This window comes from Camelus dromedarius, chromosome 11 (genome assembly GCF_036321535.1).
Source record: "Camelus dromedarius isolate mCamDro1 chromosome 11, mCamDro1.pat, whole genome shotgun sequence".
NCBI classification, from domain to species: Eukaryota; Metazoa; Chordata; class Mammalia; order Artiodactyla; family Camelidae; genus Camelus; species Camelus dromedarius.
In genome coordinates this window covers 6028692-6055591 of record NC_087446.1, presented here as the reverse complement: position 1 = coordinate 6055591, position 26900 = coordinate 6028692, and the positions used below count along the sequence as shown (strand labels likewise).

General features: G+C 38.6%; 1 protein-coding gene across 1 annotated transcript; it reads left to right on the top strand.

Moving 5' to 3' along the window:
* The first annotated feature begins 756 nt into the window (after positions 1–756).
* WBP2NL (WBP2 N-terminal like) lies at positions 757–26900 on the top strand. Its single transcript, XM_064491293.1, has 7 exons — positions 757–818; positions 1615–1644; positions 11444–11552; positions 11813–11954; positions 12148–12240; positions 16383–16493; positions 26503–26900. Exons 1-7 carry the CDS (start codon positions 757–759, stop codon positions 26898–26900), a joined length of 945 nt encoding a protein of 314 aa, XP_064347363.1.

The following is a 26900-nucleotide window of genomic DNA, read 5'->3' as shown; positions in this document are numbered from 1 at the left end:
TGTTAACATCCTTTTGTTTGAAGCCCTCTGGTGCTATTTGTGAAGTTTAAAGGAAATAAGGATAATTACAGCACTTAAGTCTTAAAAGCAATTCTGGTATAATACATCCCACCCGATCCTCACAATCACCCTTTGGAGGAGGCAGGGCAGTTATGATGAGTGACAGAGACAAAAGTCTCTCTCCATCAGGATCGGAATTCTTCTTTTGACTTCTTGCCCCAGCTCACGCACCCTTTCCTGGATGCTACCTCAAAAGAAATCGGCTCTGATTCCAGGCTTTCTCTGGTTGAAGAAAGTTCTGCTTGCCTTAAGAGAGTTGAGGAATCATTCCGGACCCTTTCTCCAAAGGACAACAGCTTCCTGACCCACGCCAGGGAGAGGGCAGGAAAATCCCGTTTTAAGCAGGACCAGTTCAAGTCCATACCCGCGGGCAGCGGGGCAATGAGGTGGGGGCAACCACGCAGTTCCCAGGACAGCCAGTGGCTGTAAGGAGAATGCTCACGCCTCACTCACCTCTCTGCTCTCGGGGACTGGACTCAATTCCCTGGACCCGCTCCCCTTCCCCATCAGGGCTGTCTGAACACCGACTGCGCCTCCTCCTCTGACCACGGCCCCTCACGTGACCAGCCGCCTCGCCCACCCACTCCCTGCCCTTGCGCCATAATCTCCGCCCTCCCCTTCAGAGCCCCGCCCAACGCTTGGCACAGACCCCGCCCCTTCCCATCTGAGGGGCGGCAGGAGAGGGTCTGGATCCGGATGGCAGTGAACCAGAGCCACACCGAGAACCGCCATGCCGCCATCATCCCTTTTGGCGAAAGGTGCCTGATGGGAAGCTCCGGACGCTGTCACAGGAGGGAGGAGACGCAAGGGGAACAGCCGGCGGCTCTCGAACTCTCAGCGAATCAGAGACTTTCCCGCCTTTTCTGGGCGCTGCACGCTTAGCTCCGCCCTGACGTTAGGGCGCACGCGCCACCTCGCGGGTGCGCCGGATGCGAAGGTGGCGGCGGGCGTACGGGGCTTCAGGCGTGTGTCGCTTCAGAAGAAAGGTGGAGGTGCACTGGTGGGAGTGGAGAGTCGTACTGCCCTTCCGGGTCGCGTGGGGCTGCCGTTGTGAGCCCGCCACCTTTGTAGGCTGACAGGAACAAAGTCCTGGGCTTCTGAAGGTAGAAGAGGCTTGAGTGTAGGTGTTTCTGGAAAGATCCCGAACTGTGTGTGGGGAGGAGCCTCACCCGCAGAACTTCAAACAGCCCTCTTTCTTCTTCCTCCTAACCGAGGAGATGACCGGTCTTACTTTATTGAAAATATCCAGACCATAAGACATCGCGTCTAGGAAGAATGATGAGCTCTCGGCCTCCCATGGCGGCCTGGGGTTTGTACCTGTCGTTTTGCGTGGCGTTTGGGTGCCTGCCACTCGGCCCTCCTCTCGCCTCCATCAGGCTCAGCCCAGAGCAGCCCGTTTTCACTTCCCCACCTAATGCTTTGACTCCACTCCACATCTCTCCTCAAAACCCAGCCACCATTTCCCAGAGTCCTTTTGGCTCCTCCAGCAATTCTTAATTATGCTTCTCTCTCTGTCTCGATTTGCCCTCATTTTCCTTTGCTCTTGCTCCACAGTGAGACTCTGAAACCCAGTGCAGTGCTCAGGTGAGACTAAGCTAGATCGCTGTGACTCATCTGTCAGAAAGATCCGTTAAGATAGTACCAAATGCTGATGTCCAGATCTTTTTTTCTATACTCCCTTCCCCAGAATATTTTCTTGACGAATTTATACGCACCATCAAGGCTGTACGACCTCCCTTGCTCCCGAAGGACCTCTGCTGCTTTATGCAGTATTGTAGTAGAAAATGATCGCTCGCCATTCTGACTGCAGTGTCTCCGTATACACTGGTCTAGAGAACTTTGATCTGTGTGCCTGTGGCTCTGTGCCTTGAAGCCGCTTCTGAGCTGACGTTTGGGTGTCTTCTCATTCAGGCTACGGGCTTGTCTTTCTGCTTTTCTGTTTGTGTGCTGGAGGCAGGGAATGAAGCAGGGTTTTTAAAAATTATAACAAATACAGATTTTATGGTCCTTTGAATTGTCTTTGTGGGGTCCTTTCTGTGCACTTGAGTGGTTAATCACAGCCAAGCACTGTTCTAAGGGCTGTATACATGTATCTACTCTGTCTGGAATGAGGATCAGTACTGTTTTCCTCATTTCACAGGTGGGAAAACTGAAACAAAGAGGAAATAATTTGCTTAAAATCATATAGCCATTGCATGTGGGAGACCTTTGAACTTAGGTACTGTGCATTAACTTCTCTACTCCAGCTGCCCCTCAAAAAGGAAAAGGACTGCTTCTCTACTTTCTCCTCATCAAAGAAAGCTCTGTTGTTGCACTGGCTTCCTGGATTGAAACTACTTTAAAGAAATAGCTGGAGAGAGGGGGAAGATTGGTTGTATTTTGACTTCTCCTGCCTAGTCACAATACACAGTTGAGAAATTCATCACAGCTTGACTGTGATTAGTGGAGATTTTTTCTGATCCCAGCTGAAAACTCATAAATGTATGAGCCAGACTCTACTCGTAAAAAGAGAAGACATTGAGGGTTTTTTTAAAAAAAAATCCATATTCTGAAACGTGTGCAGATAATGCCATGTGTGTTCATTGTAGAAAAATTGGGAAACATTTAAAATTACCCCAAATTCCAACATCCAGTACTTTTTACATTTTGGTATATAGCCTTCTGCACTTCCCTCTCTGAAAACACACATTTCCTCACCTCAGACTGCTTTGTAACTTGTTTTTCTCATTTACCAATGTATTGGGAATGCATACCAGTATTAGTATCTGTATCATTATTTTCAATATCTGGTATTCCAGTATGCTTAAATCTTTACTCAAGCCCCTATCTGGGATATTCTGGTTTTAATTTTTCATTGCTATAAACGTTGCTGCAGTGAATTTTTTAAAGACTTATTTCTACCCAACTGTCAAAATGTTTTTTTCAGACATATTCCTGAAAGTAGAATTGTGGGATCGGAGGACATACTTTTTAAAAAAGATTTAAAATATATTTTAAAAATATGAAAAGCTTTGTCAAAATATCTTAAAGTATTAAATATATTTTATATTTTAATATATTTATAAATAGAAATATATTTATTGCAAAATCACCCTACAGAAGTGACATTACATTTACATCTACATTTCTCTTAATACTGAGTACCCAATTTCACCATACCTTTGCCAACACCCTGTGTTAATTTTTGATAGCTCTTTCAGTCTGATAATGGAATCTAAATAATGAAATTTTTTTTAAGTTTTATCACTAGTGAAATTATTTTTGTCATATTGTTATTAGCCATTTATGTCTTTGGTAAATTTTCGTTGTTCATAAATGTTCTTTGTTTTGCTAAGTTGTCCATCATTTTTGTGTGTGGTAAAAGCAACAAAATTTATCATCTTAACCATTAAAAATTGTATATATTTAAGATATACAATGTGATAATTTGATATACTACACATAGTGAAATGATCACTAGTCATCATCTCACATAATTACCATTTTTTGGTGTGATGACAGCACTTGAAATCTATTCTCTTAGCATATTTCTAATGTTCAGTACAGCATTAATAAGTCTGTACATTGGATCTCTAGACTTATTTATCCTAAATGATGGTAAATTTGTATCTTTTCCTGGCATCCCTTCAACCCCAATAACTGTTGTTCTACTGTCTTTCTGTGAATTTGACTTTTTGTTTTTAAAGATTCCACATGTAGGTAAGATCATATAGTATTTGTCTTTGTCTGAGTTATTTCAATTGGCATAATGTCCTCAAAGTTCACCCATGTTGTAGCATGTGACAAGATTTCCTTCCTTTTTGAGGCTGAATAATATTCCATAGTATTTATATACCACATTTTGCTTCTCCATTCAATCACTGATGGCATTTGCATTTAGGTTTCTTCTACCTCTTGATTATTGTGAATAGTGGTGCTATGAATGTGAGTGTGCAAATATCTCTTTGAGACCCTGCTTTCAATTCTTTTCAATATAGAGTGGGATTGCTGGATAATAGAGTAGTAGTATTTTTAATTTTTAAGGAGACTCCATATTATTCCACAGTGGTTGCACCATTTTACAGTCCCACCAAGAGTGCACAGGTGTTCCAGTTTCTCCACATCCTAGGCAACACTTATTATTTTCTGGTGCTTTTTTAAAATAATAGCCATCTTAATAGGTGTGAGGTGATATCTCATTTGTTGTTTTGATTTGCATATCTCTGATGATTGGTCATAGTGAACATCTTTTCATATTTTTTGGCCATTTAGATATCATATTTGGAGAAACGTTTATTTAAATCCTTTATTCATTTTAAAAACAGGTTATGTTTTGTTATTGAGTTGTAAGGAGTTCTTTATATATTCTGGATATTTTAACCCCTTATCCAATTAACCCCTTATGACTTGCAAATATTCCCCCTCATTCTGGAGGTTGACTTTTCACTCTCTTGATTGTGTCCTTTGATGCACCAAAGTTTTCAAGTTTGATATAGTCCCATTTGTCTATTTCTGCTTTTGTTGCCTGTGCTTTTGGTGTCAAATGCAAGAAACTTGCCAAGTCTAACAGCATGAAATTTCCTGCCTATGTTTTCTTCCAGGAGTTCTGTAGTATTAGGTCTTATGTTTAGTTCTTTGATCCATTTTGAATTGATTTTTTAATATGGTGTAAGAAAAGGTCCAACTTCATCCCTTTGCATGTGGATATCTATTTTCCCAACATCAGTTGTTCAAGAGATTGCCCTTTCCCCATTGAGTGGTTATGACATCTTTGTGGAATTTTGAAGATTATTTGACCATGTACCTGAGGATTTATTTCTGAGCTCTATAGTCTATTCCACTGTCTTTATGCCAGTACCACACTGTTTTGATTACTGTAGCTTTGTGATACATTTAGAAACCAGGACGTGTGAGTCCTCCAACTTTGTTCTTTTCAAAATTGTCTTGGCTACTCAGAGTCCTTTGAGATACCATATGAATTTTAGAATGAATTTACTTGCGTGTGAAAAAAAATGCTTTTGGGTTCTTGATAGAGACAGCATTGAATCTGTAGACTGCTTTAGTTACTATGGACATCTTTAACAGTATTAAGTTTTCTAATACATGAGCATGGGATGTCTTTCCATTTATTTGTATCTTCTTTAACTTACTGTCTAGTGTCTTTTATTTTAGGCTGAAGGACTTCCTTTAGCATTTCTTGTTTATTTGGTAAAGTTTTAATTTCCCTGTAATTTTTGAAGGATAGTTTGGCCAGATATAGAATTCTTGGTTGATCACTTTTTTTCCTTTTAGCACTTTGAATATGTCATCTTGCTACCTCCATAGTTTCTGATGATAAGTCAGCTGTTTGTCTTATTGAGAATTCCTTGTGCATGATGATTCACTTCTCTTGCTGCTTTCAAGATTCTCTGTATTTGGCTTTCAGCAGTTTGATTATAATGTGTCTTGGTGTGGATCTCTTCGAGTTTATTCTACTTGAGATTTGTTAAGCTTGGATGTATAGATTCATGTCTTTCATTAAATTTAGGAAATTTTTGGCCATTATTCAAAAAGTCTTTATGCTCCCTTTTTTCTGTCCTCTTTTTCTGCTGGTCCCATTATGTATATGTTGGTATGTTTAATTGTGTTCCACAGGTCTATTAGACTCTGTTCCTTTTTCTTCACTCTTTTTACTTTCTGTTACTCAGATAGTAACTGTTAACCTTGATCGACCTATGTTCAAATTCAATAATTCTTCCTGCTGAAATCTGCCATTAAGCCCCCCAATATTGAATTTTTTTATCTCAGTTATTGTAGTCTTCAATTCCAGAATTTCTATTTGATTCTTTTTTATAATTTCTATCTTTTTATTGATATTCTCTACTTGGTGAGACATTGTTCTCAACCTTTTCCTTTAGTTGTTTAGTCATTGTTTCCTTTAACTTTTGGAATATATTTAAAATAGTTTATTTAAAGCCTTTGTCTAGTTAATCTAATTTCTGGGCTTCTTCAGGGGCAGTTTCAATTAATTTCTTTTTCTCCTGTGAATGGGACATACTTTCTTGTGTCTTTGTATGCCTTATGATTTTTTTGTTGTTGTTGAAAATTGGACATATTTTGAATTATAATGTGACAACTCTGGAAATCAGATTCTCCCTCTTCCTCTGGGTGTTGTTGCTGCTTGTTGTAGTGGTTTTGTTTGTAGTATTATGTAGTAGTTTTTCTGAACTAATTTTTTAAAGTCTATACTCTGTTTGTCTTGTGTGGCTCTTGACAAATGTGGACTCTTTTCTATTAATTTAGTGGCTTGCTTCTATTAATTTAGTGATTTGACAATTTGCTTACATGTCTGCAACAACAACAACAACAACAACAACAAACCCAGTCTTTGCAGATGAAGGGTGTGTGTGTGTGTGTGTGTGTGTGTGTGTGTGTGTGTGTGTGTTTTGGAGCCTGTATCACTCAGCCAGGCAGTTTAAAACTCTGTCTTATCTTTTACTTTTTACTTAGGCAGAGCCTCATTATCAGCCAGAGGTAAGAGTTTAGGTACTTCTCAGGTTTCTTCTGAGTATGAACTCAGCCTTGAAAATATATGTGTTGTGCTTTCTAGATTCCCACGAACGTGTCAGAGGTTTTCAAAGCCTTTATTCCTCAAAGCCTCTCATTCCCCAGTCTTTCCTTCCTGATTTTTCAGTTTTTTTTTAATTGTTTGCCCCAAATGTCATCCTTTGCCCCAGATAGCAGTTCTAACAGATTTTGCTTGAAATGTTTTTGACACATGTACCCTGGGTGGCTGCCTAAGTCCTGAGAGAGTTCTGAATTAGGCACATGCCCTGAGAGCCAGTCCTTCAGGAAACCACCAGACAGGTCAAAACAGACAATCACAGTTCTCTGAGGTCTGTTCTCCTCCCTCCAGTACTTGGTACCAGTACTGAGAATGTGGATTGTTGTTTTCAAGATTGTTGCCAAGCTGGGGAGTGGAGGAGAGTACCAGGGTAGGTTAAAGTGTACAAAGCTCTCTTATTGAGATTCAACTAGTTTTTTTCTTAATTAAACATCCCCCTAGTTGCTGTAAGCTTTTGATTAGATTTTAGAATTCTGGGCTTATTTTTTATTGAGTAATAGTCATTTTACAATGTTGTGTCACATTCTAGTGTAGAGCACAATTTTTCAGTTATATCTGAACATATATATATTCATTGTCACATTTTTTTTTCGCTATGAGCTACCACAAGATCTTGTTTATATTTCCCTGTGCTATATAGTATAATCTTGTTTATCTATTCTGTATTTTAAAATCCCAGTCTGTCCCTTCCCACCTCCCACCCCCTTGGCAACCACAAGTTTGTATTCTATGTCTATGAGTCTGTTTCTGTTTTGTATTTATGTTTTGTTTTGTTTTTAGATTCCTCATATGAGCAATCTCATATGGTATTTTTCTTTCTCTTTATGGCTTACCTCACTTAGAATGACATTGTCCAGGAACATCCATGTTGCTGCAAATGGCGTTATGTTGTCAGTTTTTATGGCTGAATAGCATTCCATCATATAAATATACCACATCTTCTTTACTCAGTCATCTGTTGATGGGCATTTAAGCTGTTTCCATGTCTTGGCTATTGTAAATAGTGCTGCTATGAACATTGGGGTGCAGGTGTCATTTTGAAGTAGGGTTCCTTCTGGATTTATGCCCAGGAGTGGGATTTGTATGGTAAGTCTATTCCTAGTCTTTTGAGGAATCTCCATACTGTTTTCCACAATGGCTTTCCTTGCTTCCCTCTCCCACTCTTAATGATTTAGATGTCTTCTTTTACAATTTTGTTTATTCTTTTTGTAATTCATGGCAATTATCTCCTTTCCAGTTATGAGTTTCTCATTTTTGTAGCATCCTGCTTCTTTTCTATTTAGAGTAGACCTGTGAATATTTCTTTTAGCATGGGTTTAGTGTTGCTAAACTCTTTTAGTTTTTGCTTGTCTGTGAAGTTCTTTATCTCTCCTTCTATTCTAAAGGATAGCCTTGCTGGATAGAGTATCCTAGGCTGCATTTTTTTTTTCATTCAGGACTTTGAATATATCTTGCCACTCCCTTCTGGCCTGTAGTGTTTGTGTAGAGAAATCAGCTGAGAGCCTTATGGGGGTTCCCTTGTAACTCACTCTTTGTTTTTCTCTTGGTGCCTTTAGGATCATTTATCCTTGACGCTGGCCATCTTGATTATAATATGTCTTGGTGTGAGTCTGTTTGGGTTCTTCCTGTTTGGGACCCTCTGAGCCTCCTGTACTTTGATATCTGATTCCTTTAGGTTTGGGAAGTTTTCAGTCATGATTTCTTCAAATACCTTTTCAATCCCCTTTGTTCTTTCTTCCCCTTCTGGAGCCCCTATTATGCATAGATTGGCACACTTTATATTACCCCATAGGTCCCTTATATTGTTTTCATTATTTTTTATTTGTTTTTCTTTCAGATTTTCTGATTGGGTGCTTTCTGTTGTCCTGTCTTCTAGGTCACTTATTCGTTCCTCTGCATTATCTAGCCTGCTTTGTACAACCTTTAGGTTAGATCTCATCTTAGCAAATGAGTTTACTAATTCTACTTGGTTCTTCTTTATAGCTTCTATTTCATTTTTGACATATTTTATATCTCTAAAAACTATTTCTTTTAGTTCCTTCAGTACTTTGATCACTCCTTTTTTGAAATCTTGATCTAGTAGGCCATCAATGTCTATTTCCTTGATCGTGCTTTCAGGGGATTTCTCTTGATCTTTTAATTGGGAGTGGTTCCTCTGCTTCTTCATATTGCTCTTATCTCTCTGGCACTGTGGCTTAAGGAGTATCAGTTATCTAGTTCTCCTGGCGATGCTGTGCTCTTAAGGATTTTATTGAGAGGTCTTTGTGTCTTCGCCCTGTTTCACGAACTCAGCTTGCTGTTTCCAGAGGCCCTCTGTTGGCGCTCTCTTCTGTGCTGCTCCCAGTGGCTGTTGGTTCTAGCAGATCGTGCCCCCTCCCAACACTGGGTCAGGTGCTGAGCTCTTATCTGGTGGGCGGGCGGGTCACTCCCCTTCCCGATGCCGCAGTCAGATGCTGCTACTCAGGGGAGGCAGGTGGGCAGATAGCGCCCCCTCCCAGCACCACAGTCAGGTGCTGCGTTCCTGCCAGGAAAGCGGGTTGCCGCCCTCCCTTTCCCGATGCCGGTCGCTCCGCTGCTCTGTGCAGCTGCCTGCTCTACCTCGGGTCGGCATTCCGAAGGCGGGCTCGGAGAAGACCGTGGAACGGCCCTGCCTCTGCTCCGTGCCAAATCTCAGCTCCTTGTTTGTCTTGGTGGCGTGAGTTCTCTGAGGTACCAGGGCAGAAAGATCCTATCTGCCTCCAGCTGTAAAGTCTCAGTCCTGCCTAGGAGGTTGCGGAGCCCCCTGGCACGGATTCAGGTCTCGGCCCTGCCCCCACCTGGGCACTGTGCACAGAAGAATATGGCAGCTGTGGCTGAGCCCCGCCTCTCTTCTCGCAAGAAGTGCCAGTAATAGCGGCGCAGGTCTGAGGAGACAAGGCTATGGCGCTCCTTCCCCCAGGGCACACCAGCCATGTTGCTTTGCTTTTTTTGCAATTTATGGGGGACCGAGGTTCTGCTCCGTATCCCCTCCCAGCCACGGCGCGCAGCCCCCTGCAGTCCCCTGGGGCTGCCTCAGTGCAGCTGCCCCAGTCCTCCGGCCAGCTCGGGATGCCTGCCCTGGCCCCCGCTGCCGGCTCGCGTCTCAGGCTGGGTGTCGCGGGGACCCTTTGTGCCTGTTTAACTCAGTTCTGTCGGTCAAGGGGTGCTCGGGGCAGATCTGAGCCTCAGAGGTTCCTCCTCTGTCCCACTGGCCTCTCTGTTGGAGAGGGGAGACCCAGCGAACGAGTGTCAGTCCTCCTTTGCCACTCCCTCCCCGCGGGATTGGTCCTGCACTGTTTTGCTTTTTCTTCTTTCTTTTTTCCTTTTTTCCTACCAGATTCTTGGCGTCTTAGTCTTTCGAAGAGGGCGATGTTCTGTCGGAGTTCGGCAGGTGTTCTGGTTGGCTGAGTGGGTCCGTAGATGTCAGTTTTGGTGTATTTGTGGGAGAGGGTGAGCTACAAGCGTCCTTCTACTCCGCCATCTTGCTTCCTCTGTCTGGGCTGATTTTTAGAGTTCCCTGTTCCACCATATTTGCTGACATCCTATATTTTCATAATCTCTTAAAAAGCCCCTTTTATCTATATACCACCACCCTAGTTGCAGTTCTTATTACCTCATATCAGGACTATTTTAGGAACGCTTGAACTGATTGATCTCTCTGATACACCACCACCTCCTTGATCATGTAAGTTCCCTACTGAGACAGCTGCAGCTCACAGTTCCTTCTTGCCTATCAAATGATGTCTCCAAGCTCTAGTCTCAGCATGGCTTCATCTCACTATTCCTCCCAACCTTACTTCCATGCTGTTTTGATGAATCCACACAGGTAGGCTGCTTCCAAGTATGCAGCTTTCTTTCCACTGCATACCTCCGTTAATGCTGCTCCTGCACCTCCATTAATGCTGTTTACTCCCCATCAGATTGTCCCCTACCCTCACTTCTGCCTACTGAAACACTATTCATCTCAAGAATGAGCTCAAATTTCAACTTTCCATAAAGTCATTCCTAATTACTTCAACCGAAAGCTAATCTCTCCTTCCACTAAACTGCTGTAATATTTTTGTGCCATTTATGTGATGCTTGCATATATTACTTGCATTATTATCTGTATTCATGTTTTCATTCACTCATTCTTTCAATAAATGTTTTGTAGCACCATTATTTGCTAGGGCTACAGTGGCAAGGAAGACAGACATTGTTCCTAATGATTTTTAGGGATGACATTGAATAAACAAACACATACACATATATGTGTGTGTATACATACATACATACATACATACATACATACATACATATGTATTATAATAATTACTAAGAAAGGAAAGAAAACAGTAGGATTCTATGAGTGAGAACAGGATGAGTCCAAGTTTTACAGGTTAGGAGTCAGGGTAGAACATGGCAGGAAGAGGAAACAACATGTCAGAGGATCCTGGAGCACTCTGTGTATGCCTTGCCTTCTTTACCAGAGTCCAAGAAACATTTCCATTAACATAGTGCTTTATACCAACTGTACAAGAAGTATACGAATTAATGAATAAACAATAATAAAAGTAGGTCTGATAAGGGAAAAAAAAACCCACTGATAAAGAGGGAGAAGAATAAGTGTGAATTGCCAGAGAACAAGATCATTTAAATTACTTTCTATTTTAATAAAATAGCAGCAGCATCAGCAAGTAACATTAAAATCTCCCTCCAGGCTAGAAACTGTGCTAAGAACTTTATTTGTATCATTCTGCATAACTTCTAAATTGTATACTGTCTGCTGTTTCTTTTCCACAGTGTCTTGAAGCAATGTTCAGATGTGGACCTCTCCTTCCTACAGCAACCAGTGGGATCCAATCTCTTTGGTGGTACAAAGAGGGGAACATTGTTTCTCACTTCATACCGGGTAATTTCTACTACTACTTTGATCTGATTAACTCTACATTTGTTTTCCTTAAAATGGAGAGAGGTTAAACATTGACTTTCAAAGTGTTTTAAAACATTCTCACTTTGAGATTTTCCATGTTGAGGAGTGGTGGAAAAAAATTGGTGATGTTTCTCAATTAGGCCAGGATGCCAAAGCAGCCTTGACTTTAGAATAGCTCTTCCATGTTTCAATCCATGGACAAATGGCCTTCCTCTTCCTAAGTTTCTTTCCTCTCTTAGGTGATCTTTGTGACTTCACACTCAGTCAACGACCCCATGTTTTCTTTTATGATGCCATTTGATCTGATGAGTAACTGTACCGTTGAACAACCAGTCTTTGCCCCCAACTACATTAAAGGAACCATTCAGGCAGCTCCGGATGGTAAGTGCTCCCCATCAGAAATGTACTTTGTTCCCCAAAAGTTTCCAGAAGGTTTAAGATTCAGACTTGGCTCATGTTGGAATTCAAAGAAAGCTGCCCTGCTTCTTTGGGTAGTGCTTCTCTCAGTTTTTGTGGCAGTCCTGTTACCAGCTGTGCCAGCCTCTCAGTGAGTGTGTACCATTTTTTTCCCCAGGTGGCTGGGAAGGACAGGCTGTTTTTAAGTTAGCCTTCAGAAAAGGAGGTGCCATTGAATTTGCCCAGCTGCTGACGAAAGCTGCCTCTGCTGGTGAGCGATGCTGATAAAAATACTAAGGGCTTTGGATTTTTGAAGCCTGTGTAATTGAAGTTAGCTAGTGAAGATGTCTGGCCTCTCTGGTCAGGCAGCTGGTAATTGCACATATATTCAGCAGACATTTCCTGAGCCTACCGACTATGTGCCAAGTACCATACTAGGTGCTGGGAACACAAGATTCAGTCCGTCCCTATCCTGAAGTAGTTTGCAGTCTATTGGGAGGTTACCATCTGATACCTGAATGACTAATTATACCTGATAGTCTTTTGTCCACTTAAGTGCTGGTCTTACATATCATTGAGCAGCCTCACTTTCAGCCATGTTGCCTCTGGTATGCCTTTTTATCTTCTCTCTTCTCTGGCTTTGCCTTTGCTTCTCTTAGTGGGTTTAATTTAAGTCTTCCATGGGACTAAAGCATGGGAAGAGATACTGTCAAGCCCTGCAGCACTGATATAATGGATGTATTGGAGGACTCTTTCAAACTTGGAATGCAAATAATCTTTTTATGATATATTTTAATTCAATCTAGCCTCACTTTATGCCCCTCAGTCTCTCAGTTTTTGTATGCCAATCCATGGACTTCTTTGTGTCTTGTGCTCCCATCTCTGAGCCTTCGTGCTATTTGCTCTGTCTGGAATGCTCTTCCCTTTTCTCCCTTGCCTTCTATCCCCACCTCCAATCTGTTGAGACTAACACAACCTAGTAGAGATAGACATATGCAAATACATTATCCTGTCTTATGGTATGTGCAGTAACAGAGGCATCGACAAAGTCCTGGGAACACACAGAAGGATGGAGTAAATTTTCTGACTTAGAAGACTGATTGGATCACGATGCTATAAACCATGGTCGAGTATAAGAGATAGTCTAAATTGGAGAGGAAATGAGTTCAGTTATAGACATAGTAATACTAGCTAACGTTTATTGAATGCTAATCATATACTGGGCAGTGTTCCAAGAACTTTACACGTATTAATTTATTTATATTCACAAAAACTTATGATGTAGGTCCTATCATTATCCCCAGTGTGTAGCTGGAGAAACTGAATCAGTGGTTATATAATTTCCCAAGGCTGGAATGATGGGGCTGGAATTTAAACCTTAAACCTACTCTCTCTCTTTTTAAACTTTTAGTTTTGAAAAAAAATCAGATCTATAGAAACATTGTGAGAATATTACAATAAATTCCCATGGACCCTTCATCTAGATTCGCCTGTTATTAACATCTTCCCACATTTGTTTCATGTTGTTCTTTTTTTTTTTTTTTCTTTTGTTTAACTATTTAGGAGTAAGTCACACAAAGAAAATTTCTTTTATTCCTAAATATTCAAGTGTGTATCTCCTAAGAACAAGGGGATTCTCTTATCTAACCTCAGTGTACTTATCACATCACAAAATTTATCATTGAAACAAAATGATTATTTAATACATAGTTGATATTCAAATTCAAATGATTGACCATTACTATTCCTAATTCTAATACCATTTTTTTTCCAATCTAGGATTTAATCCCAGAACACAGATTGAATTCAGTTGTCCTATTTCTTTGGTCTCTTTTAATCTGGGCTCAGCCTTTCTTTGTCTTTCATGACATTGACATTTTAAAAAGAATACAGCCTTATTGTTTTGTAGGATGTCCCTTAATTTGTGTTAGTCTGTTTCCTCGTGCTTATATTCAGGTCATATATTTTGGCAAGAATACTGTATAAGTAATACTGTCTACACTTTTTTAAGATTCAGAGTTGGCTCATGTTGGAATTCAAAGAAAGCTGCCCTGCTTCTTTGGGTAGTGCTTTTTTGAGCCTACGCTCTTAAATCCTGCACCATATTAAGTGTGAGGTACATGAGATTCTGGAGGCAGTGAACATACAGCTCGGACCTCCAAAGATGAACTGCATCAAGAACCTGATTTGAAAATCCTCAGCACACAGGTCATCTCTGGAGCCATGTGAATGATGGGCTCATTCAGTGAATTAAGGATGGTATTCCAAGGGTCCTCAACATTTAAAGGATCTTCAGTGAATACTGGGGCTGAGAGGTAGGAGGAGAATCAAGTGAGTTTATTATTCCAGAAGTTAAGCTTCAAGCATTACTGGGTGGTCATCTGTCAGCTCCCGGAGAGATGTTTAGTAAAATAAAAACTGAAAAATGTGCATTGCATGTGGAAATTTGAGGGTGTTGGTGGTCTTAGCAAGAGAGATTTCAGTGAATTGCTGAGAAGAAAGGTGACAGGAGAGACATATTGTAGAAAATTGAGGAGTAAGAAGCCTTTTTACAGTCACCTTTAATAATACAGGGCAAAGATATAAATGCCAAGGAATTCACAAGCTGTTTCCAACTGACAGCAGTTCATGGTCCAGATGGCAGACAGAGTCTGGAAGCCTAACGTTGGATAACAGGGCATCTAGCAGACAGAGGGAGTGTAGCTATGGAGAATCTAGGGATGTCTGGGGAGCTCAGGACAGTTGCATTCTGGGTCTTGAATTGACTCTTATTTTTAACCTCACAGTACTGAAGGGGCTTATTTTTAGGATTATTGGATAAAGGTCAGGCAACTTTAGGGGATCCTTTTTGTGCTCTCACTAAGTTCTGCTTCTTAGCCTACAAAGGTAGGTCAGAGCCTCAGCGGTTGCACAGCCACCTGGAAAGGATTTAAGCAACTTATATGAACTTGGCCCAATATCTGGAACTTCTCTGGGTCTGATTATATCATGGTTTATGTGCAGAAACCTATGCCTGCTCCCCTGGCAAGAGTCAGGTCTTGTGAGGTGGGCTTCCTTGAGGCCTTTGGAATTAACTAACCTCTCATCATAATTCATGATCTGATTATTTGGCCAGGAAAGATTCCTTCCCCTCTGCAGAGCTGATTTGTCAAGGCTCTTTGATTTATGTTTTTAGCAAAATATATATTGAGTACTTACCATGTGCCAAACACTAGGTGAGACAATTGGGAACACAACAGGGAATGAGATGAGACATACGTACATAGTCCCTTTCTTTGTTAAACCTGCAGTCTAGTGAGAGTCATATAAGAAATAAGCAAACACGTAAGTGAATAAAATACTTATTCTGAAAGAAGATACTCATAGAATATTGAAAAGGAGGGTAACAGGGAAGGATGACAACTTCAGGTTTATAGGGAATTAAGTTAATGCTAGCTATTAAAACAGTAAACCCCAAATTATCAATGGCTTAAGGTAATGAACATTACTGCTTATATAAAGGCCAATGAGCAGAGGTGAAAGGGGGCTCTGTTCCACATAGCCCTTCCAAGACCCAGGGTAATAGAGTCTCTGCCATTGTTAACACATGGCTTCCACGGCCTCTTTGGGTAGCCAGCAGAGAGGGGAAGAGAGTAAAGATCTCACCTGGGAAGTTTTTGTGGGCCCGGCCTGGAACAGTGTACATTACCTCTGGTCCTATGCCATAGGCAGCAATTAGTGTGGCAGGCCGATAATAGCTCCCGAAAGTATCATCCATGTCCTAGTCCTCAGAATCTGTGAACGTTCCCTTGTTTGTTAAAATAAAAGTATTTTTAGATATAATTAAGGATCTTGAGATGAGGGCATTACTCTGGATTCAAGTGGGCCCCCAATACCATCAGTGTCCTTATAAAAGAGATGTAGAGGGAGATAAACAGAAGGACTTTCTTGGAATGGTGAGAAAGGATAAGAAAACAAATATATGTATGTTCATGTGTGACTGAAGTGCTGTGCGGTACACCAGAAATTGATACAACACTGTAGACTGACTATACTTCAATTAAAAAAAATACACGCACACACACACACACACACGAAGTACTTTCTTCTATACTGCCATTACATTGGACTTTAAAGGACATATCTTGCCAACTTGATAGAATCCTCACTTGGAAATTTTTTTTCTCAGTACCTTTTATGGTAGGTGCTGTGCTAGGCCTTGAATAAGCACAGGCAAATACACACAATTACCACCTTCAGGAGGCATACAGTCCAGAACAAGGGCAGTGTATGTTTTCAGTCTTGTATCCTGGGAGCATTGTTGGACACACATGTAAGGTGATGGTTGATACTGTGTTTATTTGGTTGATAGCTGCTGTACATCTAGCTTAAAAGAATTAAAGTGTCCTTATTTTGCCAAACTTGTCTTCTAAGCTGCCAGAGGAATGCCACTTGGAAATGTAAATTCCTGGTTCGGCCCTTCAGGACTGTATGTTATTACTGCGCCAGGGGGCATGATGTATACCCAACAGACGCCTTGTCCAGGTAAGGTCTGGCAGGGAGGTTCTTCCTGGGAAGTGGAAACGTATGCCAGGGGCTCAAAGATCTATTTGCTGCTAGCTTGCCTCTAACTCTGCTACAGGAGAAGCAGCAGAAGTTTGGGGGGGTTGGAAACTGGTTGAGTCCATGACTTCATGTCCAGACTGACATGCAGTGGCAAGTCAGTAAGTGACTGGACTTCTGTTTCAGGCTGACTTTTAGCTATAATGTACAATTATGGAGCATACCTGGGCAACTCTCATCAGTGGGAACAGTCACTTACTGCTTACAGCCTAAGCAGAGAACATATGCTCTAGCCCACATCCCCCTTCCCTTTTCACACAAGCATAGCCATCATACTTGTGCCATGCCCTTTAACCTCACTGAGGACTCCAGTCCTGGGCTGTGTGCCCTGTACTTTTTCCTTTAACAGTTGTGCCTGTCAATAGCTGCTGAGTCATGTTCCAGGGAGATGCTAGATCAGTGATTCTCAAATGTGGTCCACAGGCTGTTTGTGGGCCACAAAGGGTGTCCTAACAGGTTGCCAACAGACCCCCAAATGCAGGCCATTTCTTGGGGTTCTCCTTCAAACATGACATGCATGCCTGTCAGCTTCTAGTTTTGTATACAACTGAAGGATAGTTATTTATAACCTTAACGGTTACCTTAGTTTTTAAGGGTTAATAAAATCTAATATTCAAAATCTAAAAGTAAGTGTTGCTAAAGTTTTATAAAAAGTTTTTGAGTTGAAATTCACATAACATACAATTAACCATGTTTAAATGTACAATTCAATGGTATTTAGTGTATTCACAATGTTGTAAAACCATCAGCTCTCTAGTTTCAAAATTTTTTCATCACTCCATAGGAATACCCTATATCCACTAAGTATGCATTCCCCATTGTCCCCTCCCCTCATCTCTTAGTTTCCTCTAACCTGCTTTTTGTCTTTATGGATTTGCCTATTCTGTATATATCACATAAAAGGAATCATACAACATGTGAATTTTTGTGTTTGGCTTGTCTCACTTGGCATAATGTTTTCAAGGTTTGTCCAAGCTGTAGCATGTATTAGTACTTTATTCTTTTTTGTGGCTGAATAATATTCCACTGTATATATATCACAGTTTGTTTATCCATCCAGCCATTTTTGAACATTTGGCTTGTTTCCACCTTTTGGCTATTATGAATAATAGCTGCTATAAATACTTGTGTATAGGTTTCTGTGTGGACTTAAGTTTTCATTTCTCTTGAGTATATAGCTAGGATTGGAATTATTGGGTCATATGGTAATTCAGTGCTTAACTTTTTGAGGAATTAGCCAACTATTTTCCACAGCAACTTCACTATTTTGTATTCCCACCAGCAATGTCCAAGTTCCTGCTTCTCCACATCCTTGCCAATGCTTGGTATTTCCCCCTTTTTGCTTATTCTCGTTTATATTAAAGCCATCCTAGGGAGTGTGAGATGATATTGTGGTTTTAATTTGCATTTCCTTAATGACTAGTGATATTGAACAACTTTTCATGTGCTTGTTGGACATTTGTATATCTTCTTTGAAGATATATCTATTCAAATCCTTTGCCCATTTTTAACTTTGGTATTTTATCTTTTTGTTGTTTGAGTTGTAAGAGTTCTTTTTTTTAAAACATTTTTTATTGATTTATAATCATTTTACAATGTTGTGTCAAATTCCAGCGTAGAGCACAATTTTTCAGTTATACATGAACATATATATATTCATTGTCACATTCCTTTCTCTGTGAGCTACCATAAGATCTTGTATATATTTCCCTGTGCTATACAGTATAATCTTGTTTATCTATTCTACAATTTTGAAATCCCAGTCTATCTCTTCCCACCCCCCACCCCCTTGGCAACCACAAGTCTGTATTCTATGTTTATGAGTCTATTTCTATTCTGTATTTATGCTTTGTTTGTTTGTTTGTTTTTTAGATTCCACATATGAGCGATCTCATATGGTATTTTTCTTTCTCTTTCTGGCTTACTTCACTTAGAATGACATTCTCCAGGAGCATCCATGTTGCTGCAAATGGCATTATGTTGTCAGTTTTTATGGCTGAGTAGTATTCCATCGTATAAATATACCACATCTTCTTTATCCAGTCATCTGTTGATGGACATTTAGGCTGTTTCCATGTCTTGGCTATTGCAAATAATGCTGCTATGAACACTGGAGTGCAGGTGCCATCCTGAAGTAGGGTTCCTTCTGGATATAAGCCCAGGAGCGGGATTCCTAGGTCATATGGTAAGTCTATTCCTAGTCTTTTGAGGAATCTCCATACTGTTTTCCACAGTGGCTGTACCAAACTGCATTCCCACCAACAGTGTAGGAGGGTTTCCTTTTCACCACAGCCTCTCCAGCATTTGTCATTTGTGGATTTTTGAATGATGGCCATTCTGACTGGTGTGAGGTGATACCTCATTGTAGTTTTGATTTGCATTTCTCTGATAATTAGTGATATTGAGCATTTTTTCATGTGTCTATTGATCGTTTGTATGTCTTCCTTGGAGAATTGCTTGTTTAGGTCTTCTGCCCATTTTTGGATTGGGTTGTTTATTTTCTTCTTATCGAGTCGTATGAGCTGCTTATATATTCTGGAGATCAAGCCTTTGTCGGTTTCATTTGCAAAAATTTTCTCCCATTCCGTAGGTTGTCTTTTTGTTTTAGTTATGGTTTCCTTTGCTGTGCAGAAGCTTGTAAGTTTCATTAGGTCCCATTTGTTTATTCTTGCTTTTATTTCTTCTAGGAGAAATTTTTGCCTATATTTTGTTTTGCCTATATTTTCCTCTAGGAGGTTTATTGTCTTATGTTTAAGTCTTTGATCCATTTTGAGTTGATTTTTGTGTATGGTGTAAGGGAGTGTTCTAGCTTCATTGTTTTACATGCTGCTGTCCAGTTTTCCCAACACCATTTGCTGAAGAGACTGTCTTTATTCCATTGTATATTCTTGCCTCCTTTGTCGAAGATTAGTTGACCAAAAGTTTGTGGGTTCATTTCTGGGCTCTCTATTCTGTTCCATTGGTCTATATGTCTGTTTTTGTACCAATACCATGCTGTCTTGATGACTGTAGCTCTATAGTATTGTCTGAAGTCTGGGAGAGTTATTTCTCCAGCCTCTTTCTTTCTCTTTAGTAATGCTTTAGCAATTCTAGGTTTTTGATGGTTCCATATAAATTTTATTATGATTTGTTCTAGTTCTGTGAAATATGTCCTCGGTAATTTGATAGGGATTGCATTAAATCTATAGATTGCCTTGGGCAGTGTGACCATTTTAACAATATTGATTCTTCCAATCCAAGAGCATGGGATATCTTTCCATTTTTTAAAGTCTTCTTTAATTTCCTTCATCAATGGTTTATAGTTTTCTGTGTATAATTCTTTCACCTCCTTGGTTAGATTTATTCCTAGGTATTTTATTACTTTGGGTGCTATTTTAAAGGGAATTGTTTTTTTACTTTCTTTTTCTGTTGACTCATCGTTAGTGTGAAGAAATGCAACTGATTTTTGAATGTTAATCTTGTAACCTGCTACTTTGCTGAATTCTTCGATCAGCTCTAGTAGTTTTTGTGTGGACCTTTTAGGATTTTCTATATATAGTAACATGTCGTCGGCATATAGTGACACTTTTACCTCTTCTTTTCCAATTTGGATCTCTTTTATTTCTCTCTCTTGCCTGATTGCTGTGGCTAGGACTTCCAGGACTATGTTGAATAGGAGTGGTGATAGTGGGCATCCTTGTCTTGTCCCAGATTTTAGTGGGAAGCTTTTGAGTTTTTCACCATTGAGTACTATGCTGGCTGTAGGTTTGTCACATATAGCTTTTATTATGTTGAGATATATTCCCTCTATACCCACTTTGGCAAGAGTTTTTATCATAAATGGGTGTTGAATTTTATCAAATGCTTTTTCTGCATCTATTGAGATATCATGTGGTTTTTGTCCTTTCTCTTGTTGATGTGATGTATTACATTGATTGATTTGCGTATGTTGAACCACCCTTGTGTCCCTCGGATGAACCCCACTTGGTCGTGATCTTTTTTATGTGTTGTTGGATTCTATTTGCTAATATTTTGGTGAGGATTTTGGCATCTATGTTCATCAGTGATATTGGTATGTATCCTGGATATTAAACCCTTATCAGATATGGGATTTGCAAGTATGTTTCCCATTCTGTAGGTCCTCTTTCATATTCTTGATAATACTGTTAGATGCATAAAAGTTTTAATTTTGTTGAATTTATCTATTTTTTTCTCTTGTTACTTATGCTTTTGGTGTCAAATTAAGAATCCATTGCCAAGTCCAGTGTCATAAAGATCTACCCCATGTTCTCATCTAAGAGTTTTATAATTTTGGCTCTTATCTTTCAGTTATTCATTCATTATGAATTAATTTTTTAATATGGAGTAAGGTTTGGGTCCAACTTCATTCTTTTCCATGTGGTTATCCAGTTGTCCCAGCATCATTTGTTGAAGACATTATTTCCCCATTGAATAGCCTTGGCATCCTTGTTGAAAATTAATTGGTTATAGATGTTTAGGTTTATTTCTGCTTTTAGACTCTCAGGTCTATTCCCATTGGTATATAAGTCTATTCTTATGCCAGTGCTACATGGTTTTGATTACTGTAACTTTGTAGTAAGTTTCAGAATAGGGAAGTGTAAGTCTTCCTATTTTGTGATTTCAATATTGTTTTGGCTATCCATGGTCCCTTGTAGTTCCATATGAATTTGAGAATCAGCTTTTACATTTCTGCAAAAAGACTGTTAGAATTTTGATAGGGACTGCGTTGAATTTGTATATCACTTTGAGGGGGAATTGCTATCTTAACTGTTCTAATCCATGAACATAGGAAGTCTTTACTGAAGTCTTCTTCAATTTATTTCAGTAATGTTTTGTAGTTTTCAGTGCACAAGTCTTTCAATTCTTTCACTTCACATTTATTCCTAGTTTTAAAAATTCTTTTGGATGCTATTGTAAATGGAATTGTTCTCTTAATATCCTTTTTGGATTGTTTATTGCTGTAACTATAGCTTTTTTAAAAATTAAACTTTTTACTTTGAGATAATTGTAGATTCACATACAGTTCTAGGAAATAATACTGAGATATTATTTATACCTTTTAACCTAGTTCTCCCACTGGTAACATTTTGCAGATAGGATATTGACATGGATACAATGAAAACGCAGAACATTTACATCACCATAAGGATCCTTCATGTTGTTGTTTTACTGATACACCTACTTCCCTCCCACATCCTCCTCCTCTTTAACCCATGGCAACCACCAATCTGTTCTCCATTTCTATAGTTTTGCCATTTAAATCATGTTATATAAATGGAATCATACAGTATGTAAGATTTTGGAATAGACTTTTCACTCGGCATAATTCTCTCAAGATTCATGCAGGTTGTTGCATGTATCAATAATTTATTCCTTCTTATAGTTGAGTAATATTTCATGCTATGGATGTACAATTTATTGAACCATTCAGCAGTGCAGTGATATCTGAGTTGGTTCCAGGTTTTGGTTATTATGAATAAAGCTACTGTAAAAATTCATGTACAAGGTTTTTATGTGAACATATGTTTTCATTTCTCCCCCATTAGAATAGCTACTATCAAAAAATAGAAAACAACAAATGTTGGCAAGGATGTGGAGAAATTGGAATGCTTGTGTACTGTTGGTGGGAATGTATGATGGGACAGCCACTGTGAGAAACAGTATGGAGGTTCCTAAAAAAATTTTAAATGACCCAGCAATTCCACTTTTGGGTGTATACCAAAAGAATTGAAAGCAGGGTCTAAAAGACATTTGTACACCATGTTCATAGCAGCATTATTCACAGTAGCCAATAGGATGAAGTGTTAGGAAGTGTTCCCTCATCTTTAGTTTTTTGGAAAATTTTGAGAAGGCTTGGTGCTAGTTCTTTAAATGTTTGGCAGAATTCACCGTTGACAGTATCAGGTCCAGGTCTTTTCTTTGTTGGGAGACTTTCTTTTCTTTTTCCTTTTCTAATGATTCAATCTTCTTACTAAGTTTATGCAGATTTTCCATTTCTTCACAATTTGGGGTTATAGGTTTTGTGTTTCTAAGAATTTATCCATTTCTTCTAGGTTATCCAATCTGTTGACATACAATTGTTCATAGTTGTCTATTATAATCCTTATTTCTGTAGAATCAGTAGTAATGTACCGACTTCTATTTCTGATTTTAATAATTTGAGTTTTCTGTTTTTTTTCCTTGGTCAGCCTAAAAGTTTTCTCAACTTTGTTGATCTTTTCAAAGAAGCAGTTTTTGGTTTCACTGATATTCTCTGTTGTTTTCCTGTTATCTTTTTGATTTATCTATGTTGTAATCTTTATTATTTCCTTCCTTCTGCTGGCTTCAGGTTTAGTTTGTTCTTCTTTTTTTAGTTCTTTAAGTTTTTAAGTTAAGTTGTTGATTTATTATTCTTGTTTTTTAGTGTGTTTTTAGCTATAAATCCCCCACCTCCCTAGCATCTCTTTTGCTGCATCCTTTAAGTTTTGGTATGTTGTGTTCTCACTTTCATTTGTCTGTAAGTATTTTCTTATTTCCCTTATGATTTCTTCTTTGATCCATTGGTGGTTTAAGAATGTGGTGTTTAATTTCCACAAATTTGTGAATTTTCTGGTTTTACTTCTGTTGTTGACTTGGAAATTCATCCCTTTGTGGTCACAGAAGCTACTTTGTATGGTATCTATCTTTAAAAATCTATCCAGACTTAATTTGTTGCCTAATATCTGATCTGTCCTGGAAAATGTCCCATGTTTACTTGAGAGGAACATGTATTCTGTTGTTGTTGGGTAGAGTGTCCTATATATGTCTGTTAGATCCAGTTGGTTTGTTGTGTTTTTTTTAAGTCCTCTACTTCCTTATTTATCTCATGTTTGGTTTTATCCATTATTGTGAGTATAGGATATTGATATCTCCAACTGTTATCATAGAACTGTCTATTTCTCCCTTCAATTCTGTCAGTTTTTGCTTCATATATTTGATAGTCTGTCATTAAATGTGTAAATTTTATAATTGTTATATCCTTTTGCTGAATTGGACATTTTATTAATATGTAATTTCCTTCTTTGTTTCATAATCTTTTTGATGTAAAGTCTATTTGTCTGATATTAGCATATCCATTCTTGCTCTTGTTTGGTTACTATTTACATGAAATATCTCTTCCCGACCTTTTACTTTAAATTTATTTGTGTCTTTGTATCTAGAATAAGTCTTTTATATACACAGCATGTAGTTGAATTCATGAGTTTCTGTCTATTCTGCCAATCTCTGTTTTGATTGGGGAATTTAATCCATTTACATTTAAAGTAATTACTGATGATGGGGGCCTTACTTCTGTTATTTTGCTGTTTAATTTCTATACACCTTATAGCTTTTTTGTACCACATTTTGTGCATTTACTGTCTGTGTTTAGTTGATTTTTTAATAGTGAAAAGTTTAAAGTCCTTTCTCATTTCCTTTTGTTTATATTTTATAGCTATTTTCTTTGTGGTCATCATGAGGGTTACACTTAACATTCTAAAGTCATAACAGTAATTTGAATTTTTACCATCTTAAGTTCAATAACATACAAATATGTTGTATTTATAGCCCTTTATAGCCCATCCGTCTTCACCTCTTTCAGCTGATGTCACAAAATTACATCTTTATACATCATGTGCCCCCAGTCTAATAATTCTCTTAAATGCTTTAGTCTCTTAAATTATGTAGAAAGCAAAAAATGGAATTACAAGCCATTGTTATAATATTTGCTTTTATAATTGTTCAAGGATTTACCTTTATTGAGATCTTTATTTCTTTATATGGCTTCAAATTAATGTCTAGTGTTCTTTCCTTTCACCCTGTAGGACTCCCTTAAGGATTTCTTTCAGGGCAAGTCTGGTGATAATGAACTCCCTTAGCTTTTGTTTATCTGGGAACATCTTAATTTCTTTCTCACTCTAAAAAGAGTTTAGCCAGATATAGGATTCTTATTTGACAGTTTGTTTCTGGTCTCCAATGTTTCTGATGAGAAATCTGCGATTATCTTATTGAGAATCCCTTATATGTGATGATTCACTTCTCTCTTCCTGCTTTCAAGTTCTGTCTTTATCTTTGGCTTTTGAAAGTTTGATCATAATGTGTCTCAGTGGGGATCTTTTTGAGTTAACTTACTTGGAGGTTATTGAACTTCTTGGATGTTTATAATCATGTATTTCATCAAATTTGGGGAGTTTTCAGCCATTATTTCTTCAAATATTTTCTTTACATCTTTCTCTCTTTCTTCTTTTTCTGAAAATTCCACAATGTGTATGTTGGTCTGCTTGGTAGTGTTCCACTAGTCTCTTATGCTCTGTTCACTTTTCTTCAATCTTTTTTCTTTCTATTCCTCAGTCTCAACAATTTCTATTGTCCTGTATCCAAGTTTAGTGATTCTTTATTCTACTTATTCAAATCTGAATTTGAATCCTTCTAGTGATTTTTTTGTTTCAGTTATTGTATTTTTCAGGTCCAGATTTTTATTTTTGGTTTTTTGTTAGGTATTCTATGCCTTTATTGTTATTTCTATTTTGTTTATATATCATTTTCTTGACTTTCTCCACATTTTCCTCTAGATCTTGGAGCATATTTAAGACAATTCTTTTAAGTTTTTTTTTCTAGATAGCTTAAGCATAAATATGGATTACAGGAAAATAGCTTGACAATTGTCAATTCACCTTGACACAGTTAAATCATTTTGGCAATATAGCCACAGAAATAAATAAAACCCGTTTATTATAATATTACTTGGAAAGTTGGAAACAACATGCCCTCCTACAATCAGGGAATTAAGTGGCACTTATGCATATGATAAAACATTGTCCAGCTTTTACACTGTGCTGTACACCAGAAGTTGACACAATGTTGTAAATTGACGGTACTTCAACACAAATAAATTTTAAAAATCTAAAAAATATATTGTCCAGCTTTCAATTTATGAAATATACTAATAATATAAAGAAATTTCTGTTATCATACTAAGTGAAGTAAGTCAGACAGAGAAAGACAGATATTATACAATATCACGTGTATGTGGAATAAAAAAAAGATACAAATGAACTTATGTACAAAACAGAAATAGACTCACAAACACAGAAAACAAACTTCTGGTTACCAAAGGGGAAAGAGGGGGAGGGATAAATTAGGAGTTTGGGATTAACTTATAAAATAGATAGTCAACAAGGGCCTTCTGTATAGCACAGGGAACAATATTCAATATCTTATAATAACCTATAATGGAAAAGAATCTGAAAATAATAGATTTATATGTATATGTTTAACTGAATCACCTTGCTATATACCTGACAGATTGTAGATCAACTACACTTCAATTTTTAAAGAATGAAAAAAAGGAGAAATTTCTTATAATGTCAAAAAGAAAGAGCCAGATTTTTTTAAAAAATTGTGTGGTTTTATAATCATGATTGTGTAAAAAATATTAACAGAGATCCGACAGAGAAATACACCAAAATATTGTTTTTGTCTTTGATGATGAAATTATAGGTGACTTTAAAAAATTCATCTCTTCTCTATTTTCCAAATACATATTCCTCATTGGGTATGTATTACTTTTTTTATAATCAAAACAAACGTTATTAAGTTAAGTACATATCTGTGCACAACTACATGAAATGTAGAGATACAACTATAGGATTGTTTTCTTGTTGATTTGAATCCCTCCACAGTAGGAAATGATAAAGCCTTCAATTATTTTTGGAGGGGGTGCTGTGTTTTTGAGTGGGGCTGTATTTTTGGGAGGGCTGAGCCTTCAACTATTGATAGCTGAAGGATCTGGCTTTAGCATTGCTCTGCCTGAATTCTCTTCCTGTGTCAGTTTGCTTCTGCATTGTTTTTTATCTCCTACCTCTTTCTTACTTATTCCTTTTCCACTCTAAAAAATGAGTAACTGTTTTTTTTTTTTCCTTCTTAACATACCCAGTTGTGATCTATGGACCCCCACCAGCAGGATATGGAGCCCCGCCTGGGGGACATGGAGCCCCACCTGTGAGATATGGACCCCCACCTGCCAGATATGGACCCCCACCAGGCGGATATAGACCCCCACCTGTGGGATATGGAGCCCTACCTGCAGGATATGGAGCCCCACCTGCAGGATATGGAGCCCCACCTGTGGAATATGGAGCCCCACCTGTGACATATGAAGCTTCACCTGCAGTATATGGAGCTCCCCCAGCTGGAAATGAAGCCACACTTCCAGCATATGAAACTCCATCCGCTGAAAATAGAGCAGCTTCTCACAAATCTATGGCAGCTCAGCTTGAGGCTTCTCTTCCCTCTACCTCTTCTCAGGCCCATTTACCACCTTCGAAGAAGTAA

What these genes read in the sequence shown, in the direction of transcription:
- WBP2NL (XM_064491293.1), top strand. Translation starts at nt 757, where the DNA reads ATGGCAGTGAACCAGAGCCACACCGAGAACCGCCATGCCGCCATCATC. An exon ending in AAACCCAGTGCAGTGCTCAG is followed by an intron (nt 1,645 to 11,443) that starts GTGAGACTAAGC and finishes TCTTTTCCACAG; the next exon opens with TGTCTTGAAGCAATGTTCAG. An exon ending in CCAACAGACGCCTTGTCCAG is followed by an intron (nt 16,494 to 26,502) that starts GTAAGGTCTGGC and finishes TAACATACCCAG; the next exon opens with TTGTGATCTATGGACCCCCA.